This window comes from Coturnix japonica, chromosome 9, assembly GCF_054131305.1.
Source record: "Coturnix japonica strain WE chromosome 9, WE-NBRP24, whole genome shotgun sequence".
Taxonomy (NCBI): Eukaryota; Metazoa; Chordata; class Aves; order Galliformes; family Phasianidae; genus Coturnix; species Coturnix japonica.
The window spans coordinates 28,732,846-28,752,572 of record NC_140671.1 but is presented as its reverse complement, the minus strand read 5'-3'; the positions used below and the strand labels follow the sequence as shown (position 1 = coordinate 28,752,572).

At 49.9% G+C, this 19,727-nt stretch overlaps 2 protein-coding genes across 3 annotated transcripts; one reads left to right on the top strand and one right to left on the bottom strand.

The window, feature by feature from the left end:
- Window positions 1-655: 655 nt before the first annotated feature.
- On the top strand, window positions 656-10,087 carry CA6 (carbonic anhydrase 6). Its single transcript, XM_085509792.1, has 10 exons — window positions 656-853; window positions 2,613-2,703; window positions 3,470-3,652; window positions 5,678-5,826; window positions 5,934-6,029; window positions 6,229-6,295; window positions 6,421-6,578; window positions 7,581-7,704; window positions 8,097-8,195; window positions 8,667-10,087. Exons 2-10 carry the CDS (start codon window positions 2,631-2,633, stop codon window positions 9,278-9,280), a joined length of 1,563 nt encoding a protein of 520 aa, XP_085365918.1. The 5' UTR covers window positions 656-853; window positions 2,613-2,630; the 3' UTR covers window positions 9,281-10,087.
- On the bottom strand, window positions 9,644-18,784 carry LOC107323562 (solute carrier family 2, facilitated glucose transporter member 5). Of its 2 annotated transcripts, none has more exons than XM_015882813.3 (12): window positions 17,747-18,784; window positions 16,699-16,797; window positions 16,118-16,278; window positions 15,592-15,716; window positions 14,179-14,331; window positions 13,969-14,094; window positions 13,507-13,694; window positions 13,123-13,233; window positions 12,747-12,848; window positions 12,342-12,417; window positions 11,845-11,972; window positions 9,644-11,448 (listed from the first exon to the last, which is right to left on the bottom strand). In XM_015882813.3, exons 1-12 carry the CDS (start codon window positions 17,801-17,803, stop codon window positions 11,215-11,217), a joined length of 1,560 nt encoding a protein of 519 aa, XP_015738299.1. In that variant the 5' UTR covers window positions 17,804-18,784; the 3' UTR covers window positions 9,644-11,214. The 2 variants fall into 2 exon arrangements, 1 of the variants encoding a protein (XP_015738299.1); XR_014932140.1 differs by having other exon boundaries at window positions 11,310-11,448; window positions 12,338-12,417; window positions 17,747-17,941.
- Between the last annotated feature and the right edge of the window lie 943 nt (window positions 18,785-19,727).

Here is a 19,727-nt window from a genome sequence, read left to right as displayed (position 1 = left end):
TTGCACAACGACACACATAGCTGTGTAGCACAGCCTTTGTGTCATAGCAAGCACAGCACTGCACAGCACAGCACAGCATCCTCCTGCTTGCAGCACATGCCACATGGAGGCCAGCAGAGCTCTGTGCTGCTCACAGCATTGCACAGCCTGACTTTGCTCTCACTCTGCAAAGAAGGAATGAGAGCATCCCCGAGGCCACGAGCTGGCTGGCTGGCAGCAGTTCCTGTTGCAGCCTGGGCTTGTTGCTGCTTAATGCCATCCTGAGCTGAATTTTTGGCAGGGGGGGTACGTGGTTAATGGGGCGAACACAGGGAAGGAACATGTTTTGGCACCTTAAAGCTGTAATGCACCCTGACAGCCCCACAGCAACACATAGTGCTGGGTGCTGATGGGGCAGAGGGAGAGCAGCACACGGCCTTCATTCCTGGGCACCCACCTGTGCTGCAAGGCCATGTTGCATGCTGTGCTATGTGATGCATGCAGCTCGTTCCACTGCTTGCAAGGAGCTGATGGTTCCAACTATCAGGATGCCTGGGGAGTGCAACCTCTGCAGGCCAGCACTTGTTCCCCAGCACAGTCATTAACCCAGCAGCTCTATGCAGAACTGGCTGCTTACCGGGGTGTGAGCTTTTGCTCTGTGCATGCGTTTCCTTAAGACTGCAGGGATCTCTCTTCCTTCCTCAGTGCATCCCTGAAGGGCAAGTGCTCCTCAGCTCAGCTCTGCCAGCTGGGCCTTGTTTCCATAGGTCTCTTCCAACAAGCAGCTCTGTGCACCAGCAGCTTTGCAACAAGGCATCTGAGTGCATCACCCACCTGCAGCCCTTGGAGGCTCCAAGAAGTGGTTGCTGTGAAGGTAACGGCGCTGCCCAACTCTGCTTCTATTGCAGCTCTTGCATGGCTTCTCCATGTTCTCTTCCAGGCAATCCAAACCTCTTCTGACTTTCCACCTTCTTATCCCTCTTTGCTGTCGTGCAGCCTCTGGGTGATGAAATGCTGCTGATTTTAGGCATGAGAATAGCAAAATGACGGACTGACATCTTAAAGCACAAAGCTTTGCTCTTCCTTTTCTCCTCTGTCCTCCTGGGTTTAGGCAGACGGGCTGCTCGGTGCTCTGGGAATGATCTTAACCTCCTGACTTCAAGCACTGCCCAGCTGTGCTGCTCAGCCCAAGCAGGGTGATGCTACCAGAGCACCTTACCCAGCAGCTACCCATCAGAAGTTGAGATCTGAGGGTAAACTGGAAGCTTTTAGAGCAGCTGGATGTGAATTCCAAGCAAGCTGAGCCGTGGTCCAGCCATCCTGCTCATGGGCGAGTGGTCAGCTGGTTTTTGGTGCTGAGACAAGAGTGGGAACCAGCAGACTGGATGGGTGAAACAATAACAGCTCCTTTGTTGTCTGAATGAGTGCATAGCTCTCATGCAAAAAAAAGGTTATCAAGCAGGCTTCTCTGCTGCAGAACAGGTATGACACAGACAGGGAGGATTTACATTTGCTTTTCAATGCCCTAAAAATCAACCAGGTTCTCATGGGAAATGCTCTCAGCTCCTTGCAGGGGCTGTGCTGATGGCAGCAGGAGTGTGCAGCCCCTCCTGGTGTGCTGGTGGCATTGCCCACCCGTCTGTCCACCAAGCTGTGTGTTGTTAGGAAATCAATGCTTGCACAGCCCTTTGGAGGTGCAAAGTGCAGTGGATGGGCTCTGTTGTGGTTGCTACATGGGATGGATTCGCCCCCAAACCTCTCTTTGGGTGTTGGATGTCACAGCTGCTCATTGTGCCATGCAACTCATCTGGGGCAGCAGGGATGTGCTTTGGGGAAGTGTGGAGCACCTGCAGCCCTGCTGAGGTCAAGTGAAACATCAGAGTGTTTCAAAAGCTCCACGAAGGATGAATTCGCTGCCAGCCCCACTCCTGGCCCACTGTGGGCTGCTTTTATCCCAAGCCCTTTGCACTGACCGATCAATGGAGGGCACAGGGTGATGGGCAGCTGTGGGGTCAGTGCACCCTGCTGGTGTTGGCTCACGCTCTGTGCTGCTGTCTGCAATCCAGGAGTGCTCTCAGGTATGAACACTGAAGTGTCTCCTCAGCAGATTTCCAGGCTTATTTACCCAAGCGGATCCACACGGATTAGGGGGTGCATCGCAGGGCACGTTTGGTTTGTTCAGCCCTGGCACAGTTCAGTGCAGCTGTCAAGATAAATGATTTCTTTAGGGGAGAGAAGGAAAAGTATGCATTTGCTTAATTAACTCCATATTACGGCAGTTCCCAAACATTAAGCACACGCTGCACAAAACTACCAACCAGGAGTGCCTTGCAAGGCTGTTTCTTGCTGGGCAGTGATGGACACATCGGGCAATGGACTGAGCAGCTCCAGGAGCCCACAGGAGCATCGGGGCACCCAGTGCCTCTCTAATCTCTGATCTGAATCCCTCTAAATGCCACTGGGGGCTTTGTGGAACCATACATTCTGGTTGGAAAAGACCTCATTTGCTAAGGAGCCAAGTGTCTGCAGCCCACCATGGGGTGGGATGGTGCTGGAGGGGCTCAGCTGGGAGGCAATGGGCATTTTTGCTTCCTGGGTGTTCTTAAAGACAAGTGCTCCCCATCTCCATCCAGCTACAGGTGCAGGAGGAGATGCTCATCCCGACGGCCCTATTGCTGCTGCAGCTGCTGTGCTGCTCCCACGCCGTGCACTGGACCTACCGAGGTAACACAAAGGAGGTGGCTTTAGGATGCCAGCTTGCTGAGGCGCTCACATTCCTTCTGTGCTGCAGAGGCAACGCTCAGCTTGCTGCTGCTTTTGTTAGCAGGAGCCCTCCAGTGAGCAGCCAATTCATTCCGCTTTATTGCTGACTGTGTATCTTGGAAGCTGTCCTCTGCCTTTGTGCTGCGCTGAGCCGTGAGGTGTCGGGCTGGCAGATGGATGGGATGGGATGGGATGGGATGGGATGGGATGGGATGGGATGGGATGGGATGGGATGGGAAGGGATGGGATGGGATGGGATGGGATGGGATGGGATGGGATGGGATGGGATGGGATGGGATGGGATGGGATGGGATGGGATGGGATGGGATGGGATGGGGGAGAGAAACCTTTCTGATATCTTAGAGTAAAAGCTGCCCTCGAGGCGATCCTGGAAGTAAAAGCACCACCTACTGCTCGCTCCTTGTTTTATTGAGCAGGTCGTGAAGAAGGGGCTCATCTCCTTATTTATCGATCTTGCAGAATGTTTTGTAGTTGTTCATTGTTTCAGGAGCTCGTTTGCAGAGCTCAGTGAAGGGCAGTGCTGTGGCTGGGGGCTGCTGAGGGCCTGAAGCTCCTTTCTTTCCCACACTATCACCTCTCCTTCCAACCCACCACTGCAGGATTTGCACTCAGTGAGGGCACAGTCACCTGCTGATGATTCCCTGACTGTAGCATGAGTTGTCTCAGGCAGACAGGACTCTAATAACCTGTCTGCTCCTCCATACAGAGGGCGAGCTGGATGAAGAGCACTGGGGGCTGCACTTTGCTGCCTGTGCCGGCAAGCAGCAGTCCCCCATTGACATCCAGAGGAAGAAGGTGGTGCACAACGTGCAGCTGCTGCAGCTGGAGCTGAGTGGGTACGACCGGCCACTGCAGGGGGACTGCACCATGACCAACAACGGGCACTCGGGTAAGGCTGCAGGAGCAGGCTCAGTGCTGGAGGACATGCAACACAACACACAGTTCCCTTCAGCTGCACTTTGCAGGCAGCAGCAGTCCGTGCTGTGACCTGGGGGATGCTGACAGTAAAGCCACAGCACAGATTTTTGACATGCAGATGTTGTTATGTTGTTAATGGTAGTTCTGGCCAGAAGCCTCAGCCTTTGTTTGGGCCTCTGTAAGAGCCCTGCACCTGCTGGGTAGATGCCTTGGGAGAGCATCAGACTCACAGCGCTGCAGGAATAGACTGCTGGGTTTGGCCATTAAAATGCTGTTCATTTTTGAACTTGCCTTCTTTGGCTGTGCCATCTCACTTCATCCTGCACTCCAAGCTCTGCTCTTTTCCCCAGTCACACAGGAAAGCTTTCCAGAAACGCATCTATAAAGCAGAGAAACGTGAGGCAGTGACATCTCTGCAAGGTACTGTCTGCTGGATATCAAACAGGGATGGAAGGCAGCTGGAGCATGGCAGATGGGCCCCTTTTTTCAGTGCATTGACTATTGCAGCACTGAAGGAGCAAGTGGTGTTTGGGGCTCACTGACTCCTTTCCACATCCACAAAATGCATCCTTTGCCTTTGTGCAGTAGGAAGCAGAAGTGATGGGACAGATCTGCAGCTCAGCAGTGAGCTTGCATCTGACGCTGTGTTCCATATAGTCAGACAGAGCATCCCTTTGAGTCATGGGTTGGTGTTCAGCACTCAGGAAGGGAAGCTGGAGCACAGCCCGGGCTCAGAGCCCTGCCTTTGCCAACACAAGGCCTCTGAGCAAGGCTTTGCCATTAGGAGGTCCTGGATGCTGCTGGAGCGTAATTCATTACCTAAATAATTCATCAGCTGGTGGTGGTGGGATAATGCTTTTGGACTACAGATGAGCAGCAAGAGAAGAGCTGGCTAACAACTGCTTCAGGGGGCTGAGCACTTTCATGGCATCTCCAATGTGAAAGGCTCAGTCAGTCTCTAATCCTCCCCCCCCAAATGTCCTTTCTTCTCTCTGCTGCAGAGAGAAATCAATAGAGAGGAAGAGCAAGGAGCTGAAGGGATGAGAGATGCTGTTTTCAGAGAGAGACTGCTGTGATCGTATTTCTGCAGTCTGTGGTGAACAGCACTCCTGTTTGTCTCCCACACAAACCCTGCACAGCGATCTGCAGGTTTAGCATTCACATCTCTGACTCCACAGTGTGTTTCCCCCATTCTCATGCTATCATCAAAACAGCAACGTGGGGGGCATTCAAATAAAGCGCAATGCAGATGACAGTATGCATAGATAACATAAAGGCAGGCTTGGTTTTCCCACTGACTTCAGTGAGGGGATGGCAATATTCCACAAGGAAATCCTAATGGAAAGCACTCAGCAGGAATCTAATGTACAAAGCAAGGTGTGTGTTTACTCTCCACCGCAGATCCCTTGGGGTATCACATGGAAATGCATTCTCATCTCGTGTGCCTGTCAATAGCTAACAAACAAATAAACCTCTAACCCAAGCTGTGAGTAACGATGTGCTCTTCAGCAAGGAGAGCTGCTATTTTACAGCATGCTCTGGGCTTTCTGCTGGATGAGGCAGTTCTCCATCTGCACTGTTCAGCTTGGCGTGTTTAGCACCACAATCTATGATTTGTGGCAGCACACCAGCAGAAGACCAATGTTTTGTAGTCCTGTTGTGCATACCCTTCATAGAGGAACAAAGAACTCTGCCTGCTCAGGCTCATGTCCCAAGGAGATGCACATCCCAGAGCATAGAAAGTGATGGTGACAGGTTAGCTGAGGCCAGTCACTTGGCTGATTTCTTACTCCTCTCTTCTGCTTGGGAATAAAGGCATTAACGAATGCATGCAGAGCTCAGCAAGATATGATGTACTATGCCAAGAACAAACGTTAAAGCATCTTTATTGGTGCCTGAGAAAAAAACCCAGAGCTGCCCAGCTGGGAAAAGCCCTTCAGACACAGCTAGCAGAGCCAGCTCCACACTTATGGCCATCTCCAATCCTGTTTTTCAGTCCAGATCGATTTGCCACCCACCCTGTCCATCTCCCGTGGGCTCCCACGCCCTTACACTGCAGTACAGATGCATCTGCACTGGGGAGGCCTGGACCTGGAGACCAGTGGCTCCGAGCACACGCTGGATGGGATGAGATACGTGGCAGAGGTACCTGCAGAGGGGGCTGGAGGGATGGGATGTGGTCCTTCAGGGTGATGGGGATGAGGAAATCTTTTGTCACCTCTTGCTCCATGGTCCTGTCTCTCTCCTGGCAGCTGCACATCGTCCATTACAACTCTGCAGACTACTCAAGCTTTGAAGAAGCCAAAGACAAACCCAATGGACTGGCGGTGCTTGCCTTCTTGTACGTGGTAGGTTTGACCCCTGGGAAGCTGAGCAATGGCAGCCTGTGGTCACTATTCATCCCATGGTCACTATTCATCCCACGCTGGGGATGGTCCAGTTGCCTGCAGTAGGGCTGCATGCCTGGCCTATAAGATATCAAGGCTGAGCAGTGCTATTGAAGGCTGGGCAGCTCAGCAACCTTTCAATTCTCTATGCTGTGTTTAGGAAGGACACCTGGAGAATACCTACTACAGTGAATTCATTTCCAAATTGGCAAATATCAGGTTTGCAGGTAAGAGCTGGGGTTGCCCTTCTCCATGCTCAGTGCTCTCTAAGCCTCCGCATGCATAGTGGGGCTGGGGACAGCCCTGCTGCTGGCTTTGCTCACAGCTTACACTGCTTCTGTTTCCTTTTGAGGTCAGTCAACCAAGCTCACCTCTCTGGACATCCAAGCCATGCTGCCAGAAAACCTCTCACACTTCTACAGGTACCAGGGCTCGCTCACAACCCCACCCTGTTCTGAGAGTGTCACCTGGACCATCTTCGACTCTCCTATCGTCTTGTCACATGCACAGGTACCCAAAGGCTGCTCAGCAGACACAGCAGTTTCTCTTTCCTCCATGCTTTCCTTCCACTCCGGTTTCATTCTACATTCTCCAGTGACCTAAGAGAAGAGCTTGAAAGAACTACTGGGGTGTCCTTTATAGGGTCTTAGGGATAGACTAGAAAGCAACTGGAATGACTGGTGGCTGTTAGACCTGAGGTCTCTGTTGAGCAATAACAGGGCTTTGCTCAGCTGTTCAGCCATGAAGAAGCACTAAAGAGACCAGCCAGAATCAACAAGGTGAAAAGTGCTGCAAAAGAGGGAGACAAGGAAAAAAAATAACGATAAATGAGCCATTCAGGGCATTAAAATCATTGCAGAATAATTGGCACAACTCTAGAGAAGTGCTTCTTTTTGCATTTTGGCTGTACAGTGGGGGGTTTGTCTGTGCTCCAGCTGACTTATTGCTGAGGACCTTGTTGTGTGCAGGTCCCCATGCTCAGAGCCAGCAGCTGGATGGTGCTGCACAGCAGGATGCTCAGCTCTGCCCTCCATCTGCCTTGTCAACACAAAGGCTTTGGCAGAGAACAAATAGCAGCAGTAAAGCGAGCTCACCGGTGAGTCTTGCAGAGCAGTTCATCTTCTGTGATGAGAAAAGAAAGCATCAAACTGTTTCCAGGAGAACAAGGTCAAGTGGAGCTGACAGCAGTGGAGGATGACAGAGTGTTTGTGTTTAAAAATGAAATACTTTCTGGTGGGGATGGCATTAGCGGGCACTTGTAATTAGGAAAGTACCACGGAATAATTGCATCCATGCATAGCACTTAAAATTACTTCCTGCAGGCAAAACACCTTCATCAGCACGACTTAGCTGATAAGAGCCTTGATGTGCTGTTCTCCTCCCTTGCCAACGCTCAGGGAGAGCCCCTCTCACCAATGGCTGTGTTTAACCCCCAGCTGCAGGACCTGCCCTGCACTTCTAGGCTAAACCCTCCATCCTGCTGCCCTCCTAACAAGGCTGCCCTGCCCCCAGATCAGCCTGCTGGAGAACACCTTGCTGGACTGGCACAACAGGACACTGCGCAATGACTATCGGCACGCACAGCCCCTGCATGGCCGCGTGGTGGAGGCCTCCTTCCAAGCCAAGCCCAGACAAGGTACGGGTCAAGAAGGAGATGGGCTGCAAACCATTTCAATTAGGTAAAACTGTGATTGCAGTCCCCAAGAACAACTGTGTCCCTGCTGTGCATCTTGCTGCTGATGGCACGGCTGCAGGTTGGGTGGCAGCCCTCTGTTCTGGTGCACAGGAGTGTCACACAGCCAAGGATTGTGTTGCTCTGTGACTCCACACAAGCAGTATGTTGAGTGTGCCTGCTTCAGCATGGGTGTACAAACAGCTCTGCCATGGCTAATGAGCCAAGTGCTGTAATTAGGGCGATGCGCTGCATTTTGAAACAAAGCTTTCCTCCAAACCTCCTGCAAACTGGCAAACAGAATTACCACGTGTAGCTCCTGGCTCTCACTAAACCCATCTGTCTGATTGCTCTAGAACAATGCCAGCCAGAAGAACTCAGCCTCAAACTGGAACAAATCCAGACACAGCTCCAAGTTATGAAGAAAGAGTTCCTGGATGGAGTGAGCCACACAGGTAAGAAACGCTCTGTTTCCATGTCCAGCTTTCCTTCCAAGGATGGCCCAGCCCTGCTGTTCTTGATGGCCTGCATCATCAACAGGTTTGGTATTGTGCATGCAGGTAGAATCTTGTTCCATGCCTAGACCAACTGGAAGACTTCCATGAGTTACAGCATCATTAAACCCAGCCCACATCTAGCACCTGTCCCAGCAACTGCAGCTTGTCCTGCAACATGTAAGCACAGGTTTACAAACAGGGAGGCATTAAAGCTCACTGTTCCCCCAGGATAAATAACCATTGCCTTCATTTTACTAAAGATGGGAGCAAAGGAAGGAAGGGGAAAAAAAAGGATTTTTCCCCAAAGAGTTGGGTGAGGGAGCCAAGCCATTAACTGTGTCTGAGGCTCCTGTGGGTGTATTGTGTAGGAGCTGGGCTCATTTATAAGCACTAGAGGAGACATAACAGCTGGCTTCTCAACCATTTCAGGTATGACATCCAGCGCTTTCCCAGCTTTCTACTTCCCCGTGGAAAACATTGAGAGCTTTGTGGAGGTTCATCCCCTCCACGAGATGTCTCTCCAAGCCTTCACCCTGTGCTTCTGGACACAAGCCCAGCATGTGGGCACTCAGACTGTGCTCTCCTATTCCACACGAGAGAGGGACAACGAGCTGGTGATGACCACAGGCACAGATGTGGGATTGTGGATAGGAGGCCATTTCGTCAGCTTCCCCCTCTACCACAAGGCTCAGGACTGGCTGCATTACTGCATGGCGTGGGCTTCCCAGTCTGGAATAGCGAGTTTGTGGCTCAATGGAGCTGCTGGTGATGCAAAGAGCATCCAGAGAGGTTACGTGAGCCGGGCTGGAGGGATGCTGGTCCTTGGGAAGGACAGAGACACTCTTCTTGGGACGTTCTCCAATGGGTTTGCAGGGTGGATGACGCACGTGAACCTGTGGAGCCAAGTCCTGAGCCCTGCAGACATTCGGGCACTTGCACAGTGCAAAGCAGGAAACCCGAAGGGAGATGTCATTGCATGGGGGGAAACCCCCATGTCCCTCTTTGGGGGGGTGGTGCTGGAGGCTGACACCAGCTGTCACTGACCCCAGTATATAAATTCTTTAAGCAGCTGAAGAATCCAAACTGCTGAACAAACTGAGGAAGGAAAGCTTGCTCCATCTGTTTGTTTTAGGTTAATTGCTTGTTTCCTCTTTTACTTTATATGGGGTCACCAGGCACCTGCAGGTTGTTTTCCAAGCAGATACGAGGTGGCAAAGCCTCCACTGCTCAGTGGGACAGAGACAAAGAACAGAGCACAGTTCAACACCTTGTATCTGCACATCCTGCCCACCATTAGGTTAAGATTTCCACCCATGGACCTTCCTTTTGCATCCCACATGCCACTCTCTTTGGTTAGAGGAACAGCTCTCTCTCACCTCCTACTTCCCATCTCCATTCTCAGCACCTTTCCTGCACCATGCTTTATTCCCATTTATCACCAAGTCACCGCTCTTGCAGGTGTATCGCATAGGAAAGTGTACACAAAGGGCAGCGTGGCTCCCACACAGTCACTGAGTGAGCTTTGCTTGATGACAAGTCTTTGCTGTAAATGGATGGAGACAGAGCATGGGAGCAGCTTCATTTCCAACAGATGCACATCACAAGACAAGACAGAGGCCTGTGTGAAACTCATCTCTTAAGTCGAAGTTCATCACACGAAGGGCTATCAACAAAGTCCATGCCAGGCTGTTGAACCATTCTGCTTTTTTCTCCCCCCCAACAGACAGCAGCAACACTGCACAGCAATTAACTCTATTCCCACACGTTAAATAATGTAGTTAAACCCTAAAAACCTTTGCACTAATAAATAATAAATCCTCCATTTATCAGTGTGCACTTTTATGTCCTTGGTGAGTCAGATCTAGTCCTTCAGACTCAGCTTCTCCAATGCAGTTCAGCCGTCAGGTGGAGCTGTGCCCTTAGGGACACAACCAGAAGGAACTGCTCGAGGACCAAGCTTTAAACCACCTGAGAATGTTTCCAAGAGGCCAGGTCCCTGAGGAATTAATTCCTTGGAAAACTATCTGTAGTGTTTCACACCAAGGTGCTTAAAGGCAGATCTGGATGTGCTTGGAAACACGGCCCCATGGTCACTGCACAGGAATCTGCCCAAACCTGACCCCAGCACACAGTGAGTTCATACATCTCTGGGAATGAATGAGCTCCATTTGGCTCATGTAGGCAGAGTGTACCTCTGGGGGCTATGAAAGGATTAGGAGAGCAGCTGAAATTCTTTGGCAGCTGATCTGTGAGCACTAAGGAACAAAAGGAGCTATTTCCAAAGACAAGTGCCACAGGAACAACTGTGTATCAGCAGTCCATGAATGAGCATGGGGCCAATGGAACACTCCTAAGCTCAAGAATAAAGCTCTGGAAGGACTCACCAGCAACAGCTCACTTTACAGGAGTCCATCTGCTGAGCAGGGCAGGGGTGAGATTAAGGCCTTATGCATTTCCAGTCTTATGGTCCTCTGTATAGGTGACAGGATACATGCCACTACGAACCCATCTATCAGAGGACCTTGGCACATCTGACACACTCTCCACTCAGAATACCAAGCACCAAAGGCCTGTCCTAACACATGCTGGACCCTCAAATTCATGTTCAAGGAATGGTCAAGGAATACAATACACTCCTTGCACATGACTGACCAAAAGCCAGCCCAGGTGCTGTTCTGTGTCACCTGAGATGGGTCAGTCAGGACATAAGGGACGTGCACCACACTGTGACATCAGTTCCTTGGTCACAGGACAAATACAAGGAATGGGAAATTTGCCTCTGAAGTCACTGTGCCACAAAGCAGACTGTTCCTACTGATTACTCCTAATGAGAACAACCTTAAGACAGAATAAAGGCTTATTTGAAAACTTCTGTGTGAGTTGTGCTGAAAGTCTGAATGAAAGTCAGAACTGAGCCATATCCTTCCACTGATCAGACCGTGTAAAACACATGGGCCAGGCCAAGCACTGGGTTGTGTCACAGCTCACTGCCCGAAACTTCTGGCTTGTCTTCCTTCACGCTTGGAACGGTCTGCAAATCCATCGTCTGTTCTACATCTGTCTGAATCTCCACCTTGTTCCTCTTGGCCATGATCCTGTTGATTTCCATGAAGGTTTTGTTCTTTGTCTCGGGAACAATGAAGAAGACGTAGATGATGCTGGCAAGGCATACTCCACCGAAGATGAGGAAGCTGTAGGCCCCTAGTCCAGCCTGAAGCAATGAAAGAGCATAATTCAGGGCAATACTCCAGTTGTGTTCAGTAAATGCTTGGACGTGCTGAGCCCTGCAATGGCTCTACATGCAGCCACAGTAACGTTCACATACTTCAAGTGGAACAACTCAAAGCTGCTGGTGGCTCAGGATCCTGTCTTCTGATACCACCAAGATGGATTTATTGGAAACCACCATGGATTTACTGGAAAAGGTGCTTAAGGGTGAGGGCCTGTCACATAAGTTTGAGTAAACTCACCAGTTCCCCTTGCACAGGCCAAAATCAGTTGTTATAGCAATTTATGGGTCACTTCTATTAGGATTGGTGTGAACTGGTGACCCAGAGATCACTAACTTTGAACTAAAGCCGTGTGCCATCCCCTGCTCACACCTTACCTCCATGTAGAGGAACACGAGTCCCACAGTGAAGTTGCAGAGCCAGTGCACAGAGCCCCCCACCATGAAGGCAGCAGGTCGGGACGACTGCAGGAACATCTCAGTGATCAGCACAAAGGGGATTGGACCTGGAAGAGTTGTATGTATGGAAATCCCAAAGGCATCCCTACAGATGCAAGCACGCAGTATGGCAGCCCAGCTGGAAGGGCTCAATGATCTCAGCACAGCTTTGCTCAAGATCTCACTGTACATATCATGTACAAACTCAGTTGTGCTTTAGCTTTTCCTCTCGAAAGCCAGATGCTCCCCTGCCTCATGGGCACAGCACTCTGACCTCTAGAGCACCAATTTAGCTGACAGTCAGCCAGGTGCATGGCTGCACCGGAGGAATTCGACCTCCTTAGGTCAGCCCCACACAGCTCTTATTTTGATGCTTAGTGCAATGCCTGCCTTTACCCAACCTGTGGAGGGGACTGGACTAGTTTGCACATACTCACTGGCTCCAATAGCATGTCCGATGATGTAAATGATGACACACACTATGCTGAGGTAAGACATCCACGAGACTGTATTCTGTGAAGAATATAATAGAGTTGGTTCTCAACTTAAAGTCACCAACACATTCAAGGCATTCATTGATGCAAGATTTGGGGGTGTTCAGAAGTCATTCCCTGCTGCCAGCTACACCCAGGCTGACATGCCAAGCCACTGAGCACATGCTCTGTGTGCCATCTTTGCTTCCAACCAGAGGATGCAACAGCCACAAACACAAGATGCTGGGAGAAGCATCCACACAGCAGCATCATGGCTCTGCCTGGGTTCATTTTGGGTAGATATGCAGGTATTGAGAGACCACACCAACTCCAAAACAACAGGAGCACCAGGGTGATGCAGTTACACACCTGGAGGTTGAGGGCCAAAGTCAACACTGCACAGGAGCCGCAGCACAACCCAAAGCCAGCAAGCAGCAGCATTCTCCTTCCCAAGGACTCCACAATGAAAACCTGAAAGAGACAGAAGAGGATAAGAAATCAAATAATCGAAGCACAGAGCTTCACTCTGCCCAGTTCTATTAAGGTAATATGTGGGTATTAAGAAATGCAGTGAATTTTCCTCCATTTGCTAGTGTATTGTGAGTAGGAAGTCACCCAGGAACTACAAAAAGCCAGGCATGCCTCTTTTGGTGCCCAGCTCCAGGGAGCACTGAATGGCAAGAGGAGGGCAGAGCAGCCTGGAAACCAGACATCTAAAACTCAGAGAGCCCCAGCAGAAACTTACAGCAAGTAAAGTCATGACAACGTTGACGGCACCTATGGACACGGTGACATACTGAACGTTGTTGGTCTCCACACCTGCTGACAGGAAGATTCTATCTGCGTAGTAGAAGACCTGCAGCACAACCAATTGAGTTTAAATGTGGACAGAAGCAGAGCACGGGAATCCTATGCTGGCTGTTTCTATGATGCTAGAAGTGATACACAGGAACTCAAAAGCTACTTCAGTACTGGATGGGTTGGTGTTAAGATCCAGACACAAGCACTTTACTACAGAAACATCCCAGCTACCCTTACAGGACAGCAGGACTCAGAACCACAAACATGCTCAGTTTGGTACAGGTCAGGGTGACTCCCCTCATAACATCAACCAGAACCAGTTACTCACTGCATTGACTCCTGAAAGCTGCTGGCCCATCATCATGACAACGATAGAGATGAGCTGCCAGCGCAGGCCTCTGAAGGTGCACAGGGTGAACACAGAGAGGTGCCCCTCTTCCTTTTCTGACTTGTCTTCTTGGCGCATTTCTTCTATCTCATCATCCACATCATCCCAGCCTCTCAAACGCTGCAGAGCTGGTTGGGAGAGGAAGATGAGCTACAGACCCCACAGAGCTCTCCTGCTTTACATCAGGACAGTACAACATGCAAAGCCAGGGCAGTACTGCTGCTCCCAGGATGGGAAGTCAGGGATTCATGGCAGCAAAGGAGCAATGCTGCAGAAAGCCATCCACCAACATGTCAATGAAGGATTTCATGCTCTCTTGCTTTGTGGTTGGTTGGTCTGTCATGTCCAACAGTCAGACTTTTCCCATTCAACTTCACCTTCTAGCAACAGGGGATGCCATACCTTGTCGTGCTTGATCCTCATTGCCCTTTTGTATCAGCAGATATCTGGGACTTTCAGGAAAAAAGGGCAATGTAAGGAGCTGAAGTGCTGATGGGATCCCAGTGAGCCCCAGGAGCAAGGGCCAGCCTGCAACAAATGAGACAAGATGATGACTGGGAGAGATCTTCGCTCCATGGAGCCAACAGAGAACTTCCTGAGCCAGGGCTTTACCTTTAACATGCCCAAGGATGCTGGTAAGGCCGAGGATCTGAGCTACAAGGATCCCAATGGTGATGAAGAGCTGGGGCATTATCCCAACTGCACCTCTGAGATTTCTGGGGGACAGTTCTCCCACAAACATGGGAACCACATTGGAGGCCAGACCTGGTAGGCAGAGAACAAGATGAGTCCAGCCTGACATCAGCACACTCACCATCTGCAGCAAGATGCTTTTTTCCTAATATGTGAGATCAAAGTGATCCCTGCTAGACCACAGGACACACGGAAGCTTTACACCTGAACTCTTTTGCTCTGGCTGAAGGTTTAATGTTATCCATGTCAAGCAAAGAAGCAGTGTACTATGGCTGTTTTGCTCTCTTTCAGTGGGATGTTTGGAAAGCAAATTGAAAGGTAGGAGAGGAATTTCTGCTTTCTCCAGGAGCCCGGTATTGTTAGCTGCAGTAATGCTGAGAGCTTCCAGTTCCCATACTCATGCTGTAAATCTTGGCATGCAAAACCCAAATTCTAGAAGTCAAATGACCAAGCAACTCTTATCTTACACTGGTAATTAAGCCAGCCTTCAAGTGCTAGGGGTTATAAAAGGAGTTCAAGGCATTATCTGAAGGCCGAAAGGCATAGAAACAAAATATTAACACGACTGGAAAACATTACACCTCATGAATTTATGTTTATAATGTTTAATGTTGACACTACAACAAACCTTCCAATTGCCCTCATAAAAAAAAACTGCTATAGCAGTGACTTGTAGACTAGCGCCTCCAATTAACAGTGGCTAGTTGCTCAGAACTGTGCTGATCAATGCCCATCACAGAAGGGCTCTTGGTGTGCCTCCCAGCTGCAGGGCTTTCCCTTTTGCAAGGAGGAACCGTGCCAGGATCCTAAAGGAGCCCCAGGCTGGCTTGATTCAGCAGCCTCCCTTCCCCACAGGCAGCCCTGATTCTTCTTTCAGTTATCCATAATTGAAACTATTTGGAGGGATCCCTCCTACCAGCTGCCTCTGTAGTCAGAGAAGCAATGCTAAGAGCAGCTGCTGGGCTTAAGAGAGCAAAAAGTCAAAACAAAACAGACTAGACATGTTTCCTGCCTTAGCTCAACAACTGCAACTGGGGCATATTAGGGATGGCATTTTGTTGCCAGTTTGTTTTCCCAGATACCCAAACTCACCAACAAACAACACAGCACATCAGTTTCACTAAGCCAAAGCCAATTAATTAAATCTGAGCGGTGTCAGGACCCTCATCAGTGGGGTTTGGCAGGAGCTCAGTGCAGCAGAGGGTGTCCAGCCATCCCTTGCCTGTCAGGTTGTGTATGCTACCTGTGAAACCACCTGTTGTGCAAAGACCTTTACGTAACCAAGAATATCAGATTTATTGCTCTTCCTTTAGCATCCAACCTCTCACTTACCAGCATATATCCCCATGATAACACGGGAGATGATGATCACTTCAAAGGTTTTTGCTACCTCTGAGGTTCCCATAAGGACTGCAGCGACAATGGAGAAGATGTTGTTTATCAGCAAGGTGCCTTTTCTGCAAAGTAACAGAGAGGCAGAATCAGTTTATATTTCTAAGCCCTCCGTAGCAGACAGACCCTCCCTTGTGTTAAGTCGTTTAAAACTCAAAGGCCAAAAGAAAATGGTTGTTGCCCCATTCTTTCCTTCAGTGAAAGAAGAAAGCTCATGATACGTCAGCAGCCAAGGCCTGCACACAGCTCCCAGGACTTTCACCACTGCTGCCCACCTGGCTCAGAGCCCAGCACACAGCCTGGCCTTGACCAGACTGGAATCAAATAAATTCTCCTACACGTGAGAAACACCACATTCCCAAGTCCAGCGCTGGGCTGACTGCTTTAGGATCGAGGCGTTGCGATGCTGCTGAGCTGGATCAACCGGTGAGGCCAGCCTTATCTGAGCCACAGCGCTGTCACGTACCGGCCACAGTTGTTGACCAGAGGTCCCACCATGAGGGACCCAAAGAAGCCACCAAGAGGAAACATGGACACGGTGAGGGACCACAGCAGCGTCTGGAAGCTCGCATCCATGGGGACTCCATGCCTGCCGATGTAGGTTCGGTTGTAGAAGTCTTGCATGTACTGGGATGAAATACAGAGCATGCTTAGCAGTAAGAAGAACTTCTGTGGCTTAAAATCTAATTAACAATCAATGCCGTAAAACTTTAAACAAGTGTCTTGATAGGACCAGAACAGCTGAGTCAGAAAAGGAATGCAAGGGAGAGTGGGAGAAGCCTTGCTTTAAGCAAGTCATCCTGCCTTATCGGATTTAAAACAAATCATCCTGCCTTATCGCATCTGACTGCTTCCCAGGAGGGAAGGCGTTCCCCATCACTGCTGGGCACAAAGCCACGGTGCAGCCTCAGCACAACCCATGTCCTCTGCCAGGGACCATTGCTCCCCAGGTGCTCAGTGATTCCACACGTGGAACAGCACGAGGAGCTCAAACACCTGCCCTGACATCTATAACCGAGCTCCATCACCATCCACATCCCAACCTACCGGGGCTGGGGAGTTGATCACAGACACGTTGTAGCCGTACTGGAAGGATGATCCAAAGGCAGAGATCAGCGTTACCAGTGCAAGAGGAAGCGTCATCCGCTGCAGAGGGAGGAGAAAACAGCCCGGAATCAGGTTTGGCTTTCAAGCACAAATGGCATTGTGTAAAAACACAGAAACCCTTTTGCCTTCCCAGTCCCTTTTGCCTTCCCATAAAGCCACTTCTGGCTTTATCCTACAAAGAAATCCCAACTGGTTGCCTTCATCCTAACTCCCTTTATTCTGCTTGATTTGCACACAGTCATTACAGCAATTCATTCTGCTCTTCCCCAGTATTGATGGATCATTTGGATGATGAACAATTCTCAAGTTATCACACTTGGAACACCACCCTGCAGTGAGAATGAAATTGCATGCAATTATTCTTTTTCCAACATGCTTATTGGTGCAATAGAGCAGGATGCTGCTGGAGGAGAGCTGTAAGAAGACAAGGCTCGAGGTGAAGCAATGAGCCCCTTTTCTGCCTGCTGTCCTCACCACACACCAGAGGTTTCCAGCATCACTTTCTAGCAGTAGACTGTTGCAGTGGTGATGAAAAGCAGGCTGCTTCGCTGGCGTTAAGCAAATCCCCAGAGCTCAGAAGAGCTGCTGGTGTTAATTATATAAACACGGCACTTTTAGGAAAACCTTTGGCACACAGGAGCAACACGTTGTGCAAGAACCCACAAACGCTGCTTTGCAAGGTGGCCCCCATCCAGAAACTTCTGTAGGCTGAAAAGGATTAGGAAGCAGGATAGAAGACACACAGACAGAAGGGGAATGTCACAGAGCTGCGTGGTAGGTCGGATGCACAGAGTGAATCAGGAGACTCAATTCAAGGCTGCGCTGCAGACAAACCAGGTTCATGAACATACAAATCTCTGCTCCCCCTCTGAGATCAGCTGTGGGTGCCCAGTGAGATCTTGGTCCCCTTCCATTACAAACATGCACAACCCAAAGCTCATTCGGCACACCATGGGAGGCAGAGCAGAGAACAGCCTGGCATACTTACCCCCTTCCTGCCTTCCTCCATGCTGGAGCTCTCCTGCTTTTCTCCATTCATCTCCATTTTGGTGTTTGAATTGCCGATGCTGAGTACAGACTTTTATAGCCAAAACAGACAATGCAGGGGATGGAAACACCCTCCTTGAAAAGGAAACCCGCCCCGTGACGTTGAAGGAGGTGCCCAATCGATGGTCAGCTCTATCTGCCAAAGTCAGTAGATGGTTGTTGGGTCATTTCCCAATCCCACATGTCTTCTCCTGTGTGTCTCCCCTCCTTTCTTCTTGCTGAAGTGTCACCAATGTCAGATGTTCTTGGGCCAGCTCCAGACTCAACACACAGCCAGATGCAAGGGAAGCAGCTTCATCTGCTCCAGAAGGAGGGCAGGCTCCTGGCTAAGGCTCCCAGAGGTGATGTTCCCCCAGCACTAGCATGTACAGCAGTTAAGTTGACAGCAGGAGAGCTGCTGTTCACTGCGGCCACTGCCTGGTAACCACTGTGTTCCAGAGAAAATAGAACATTCCATGGAGCCTCACAGAGGACTTTTGCCACGGGTCAGTGATAACCCTGAGCTGCACAAGCCCTGCAGCCAGGTTGCACACCTCTAACCTCCAGCAGAAATACTGCTCCTGGTCCCACCCTGCAGAGCAGCTTGCTCTCGGCACAGCTGCAGACTGCAGGTTCCTCTTCCTTGGGTTTGCTCTTGCCAACGCACAGAACATGCTGCTTCTTACATCAAAGCATAACAGCTGCTTTCCTGCTCTGTGCAAGGTGTACCATGCTGCCGGCACTGCGTTATCATCCTACACAAGGAGGATGGTAACGCAGCCTTCTTACAGCAACCCAAGGCTCAGTTAACCATTAACTACAACTCTTAGAGTTTATCAACACAATACAAAGTTCACAGATAAGCCCTGGCAGTCACAGTAACTGAAAGCAAAGCACATTATTGGTCCTACTGTCTTTAACACCCAGTTAAAGAAACACCAATCTTGAGCCAGACGCACTGCACGTGTCCAGCAGGCTGCAGCCTCCCCAGCTGGGCATCAGTTCCACAATCTACTCAGCACATTTCATGTGTCCTTGATTATCTTTTTGCACCCATTATTAATATTTCTGGATAGATATTTTAAAGGGCAAAGAACACACGGTAGAAATAGCGAGGGCTCAGCAGGAATGAAGCCAGGCACTGCTTCCTATAGGTGTACTTGAAGGCTGCTTATGTAAATGTTCAGTGCTGTTGGCAGTAGGAAGTGATGCATGTGGCCATTTATTTGCAGGGCAGGGTGGACTAACTGGATGTCAGCTCATAAGCAAAGTTTAGAAACTGGCAAGACTCTAAAAATAGGAAGGGAACAGAGCCCTTCTGCTTCAGGGCAGGGGAACAGTCCCAAGACTTTGGCTATTCATCCCTTCCTTGACCTGTTGTAATACAATGACCCCCACAACATTGTTTGGTCAGATCTTTATGACCATAGAATCATAGAATAACCCAAGTTGGAAGGGACTCACAAAAAACAAGTCAGAAATCTTCGTATGGAAACTGACCTCATAAGACCCTTCTGTCATGGTTTTTAAACTCTTTCCCTGAGCTTGAAGAAATAACCTTGACATAGATGGAAATCAAAAACAAGATGCATTTGCCATCAGAATTCCTTCATCAGAGCATAAATATTTGCTTATGACGGCAGAATGCTTTGAGTACTTGCCAATCACAGCAAGAGCAGCATCCCCTAAGGAGCTGAGCAGCAACATCCCCTAAGGTGTCCATCAGCATCAAACCTGGGAGATGTCAATGCATGATGCAGACTGAGGTCCCATGCTCTCACAGAAGGAAAGTACTGGCAAGGAAGCCTGTGGGGACCCAAACTGAGGCTCGACATGTATAAGTTAGGAAGGCTGCTGCCAAGGTAGATGAGAAGTATGATGCGACCAGATGAACTACTTACTCAGCCTTGTAGCTGACCTAAAGGAGGAGGTGGAGAGGCTGC

What these genes read in the sequence shown, in the direction of transcription:
- CA6 (XM_085509792.1), top strand. Translation starts at nt 2,631, where the DNA reads ATGCTCATCCCGACGGCCCTATTGCTGCTGCAGCTGCTGTGCTGCTCC. An exon ending in GGCAAATATCAGGTTTGCAG is followed by an intron (nt 6,296 to 6,420) that starts GTAAGAGCTGGG and finishes TTTCCTTTTGAG; the next exon opens with GTCAGTCAACCAAGCTCACC. An exon ending in TCGTCTTGTCACATGCACAG is followed by an intron (nt 6,579 to 7,580) that starts GTACCCAAAGGC and finishes CCCTGCCCCCAG; the next exon opens with ATCAGCCTGCTGGAGAACAC.
- LOC107323562 (XM_015882813.3), bottom strand. Translation starts at nt 17,803, where the DNA reads ATGGAGATGAATGGAGAAAAGCAGGAGAGCTCCAGCATGGAGGAAGGC. An exon ending in CATCCTTGGGCATGTTAAAG is followed by an intron (nt 14,095 to 14,178) that starts GTAAAGCCCTGG and finishes CATTTGTTGCAG; the next exon opens with GCTGGCCCTTGCTCCTGGGG. An exon ending in CGGACATGCTATTGGAGCCA is followed by an intron (nt 11,973 to 12,341) that starts GTGAGTATGTGC and finishes CAACTCTTCCAG; the next exon opens with GTCCAATCCCCTTTGTGCTG.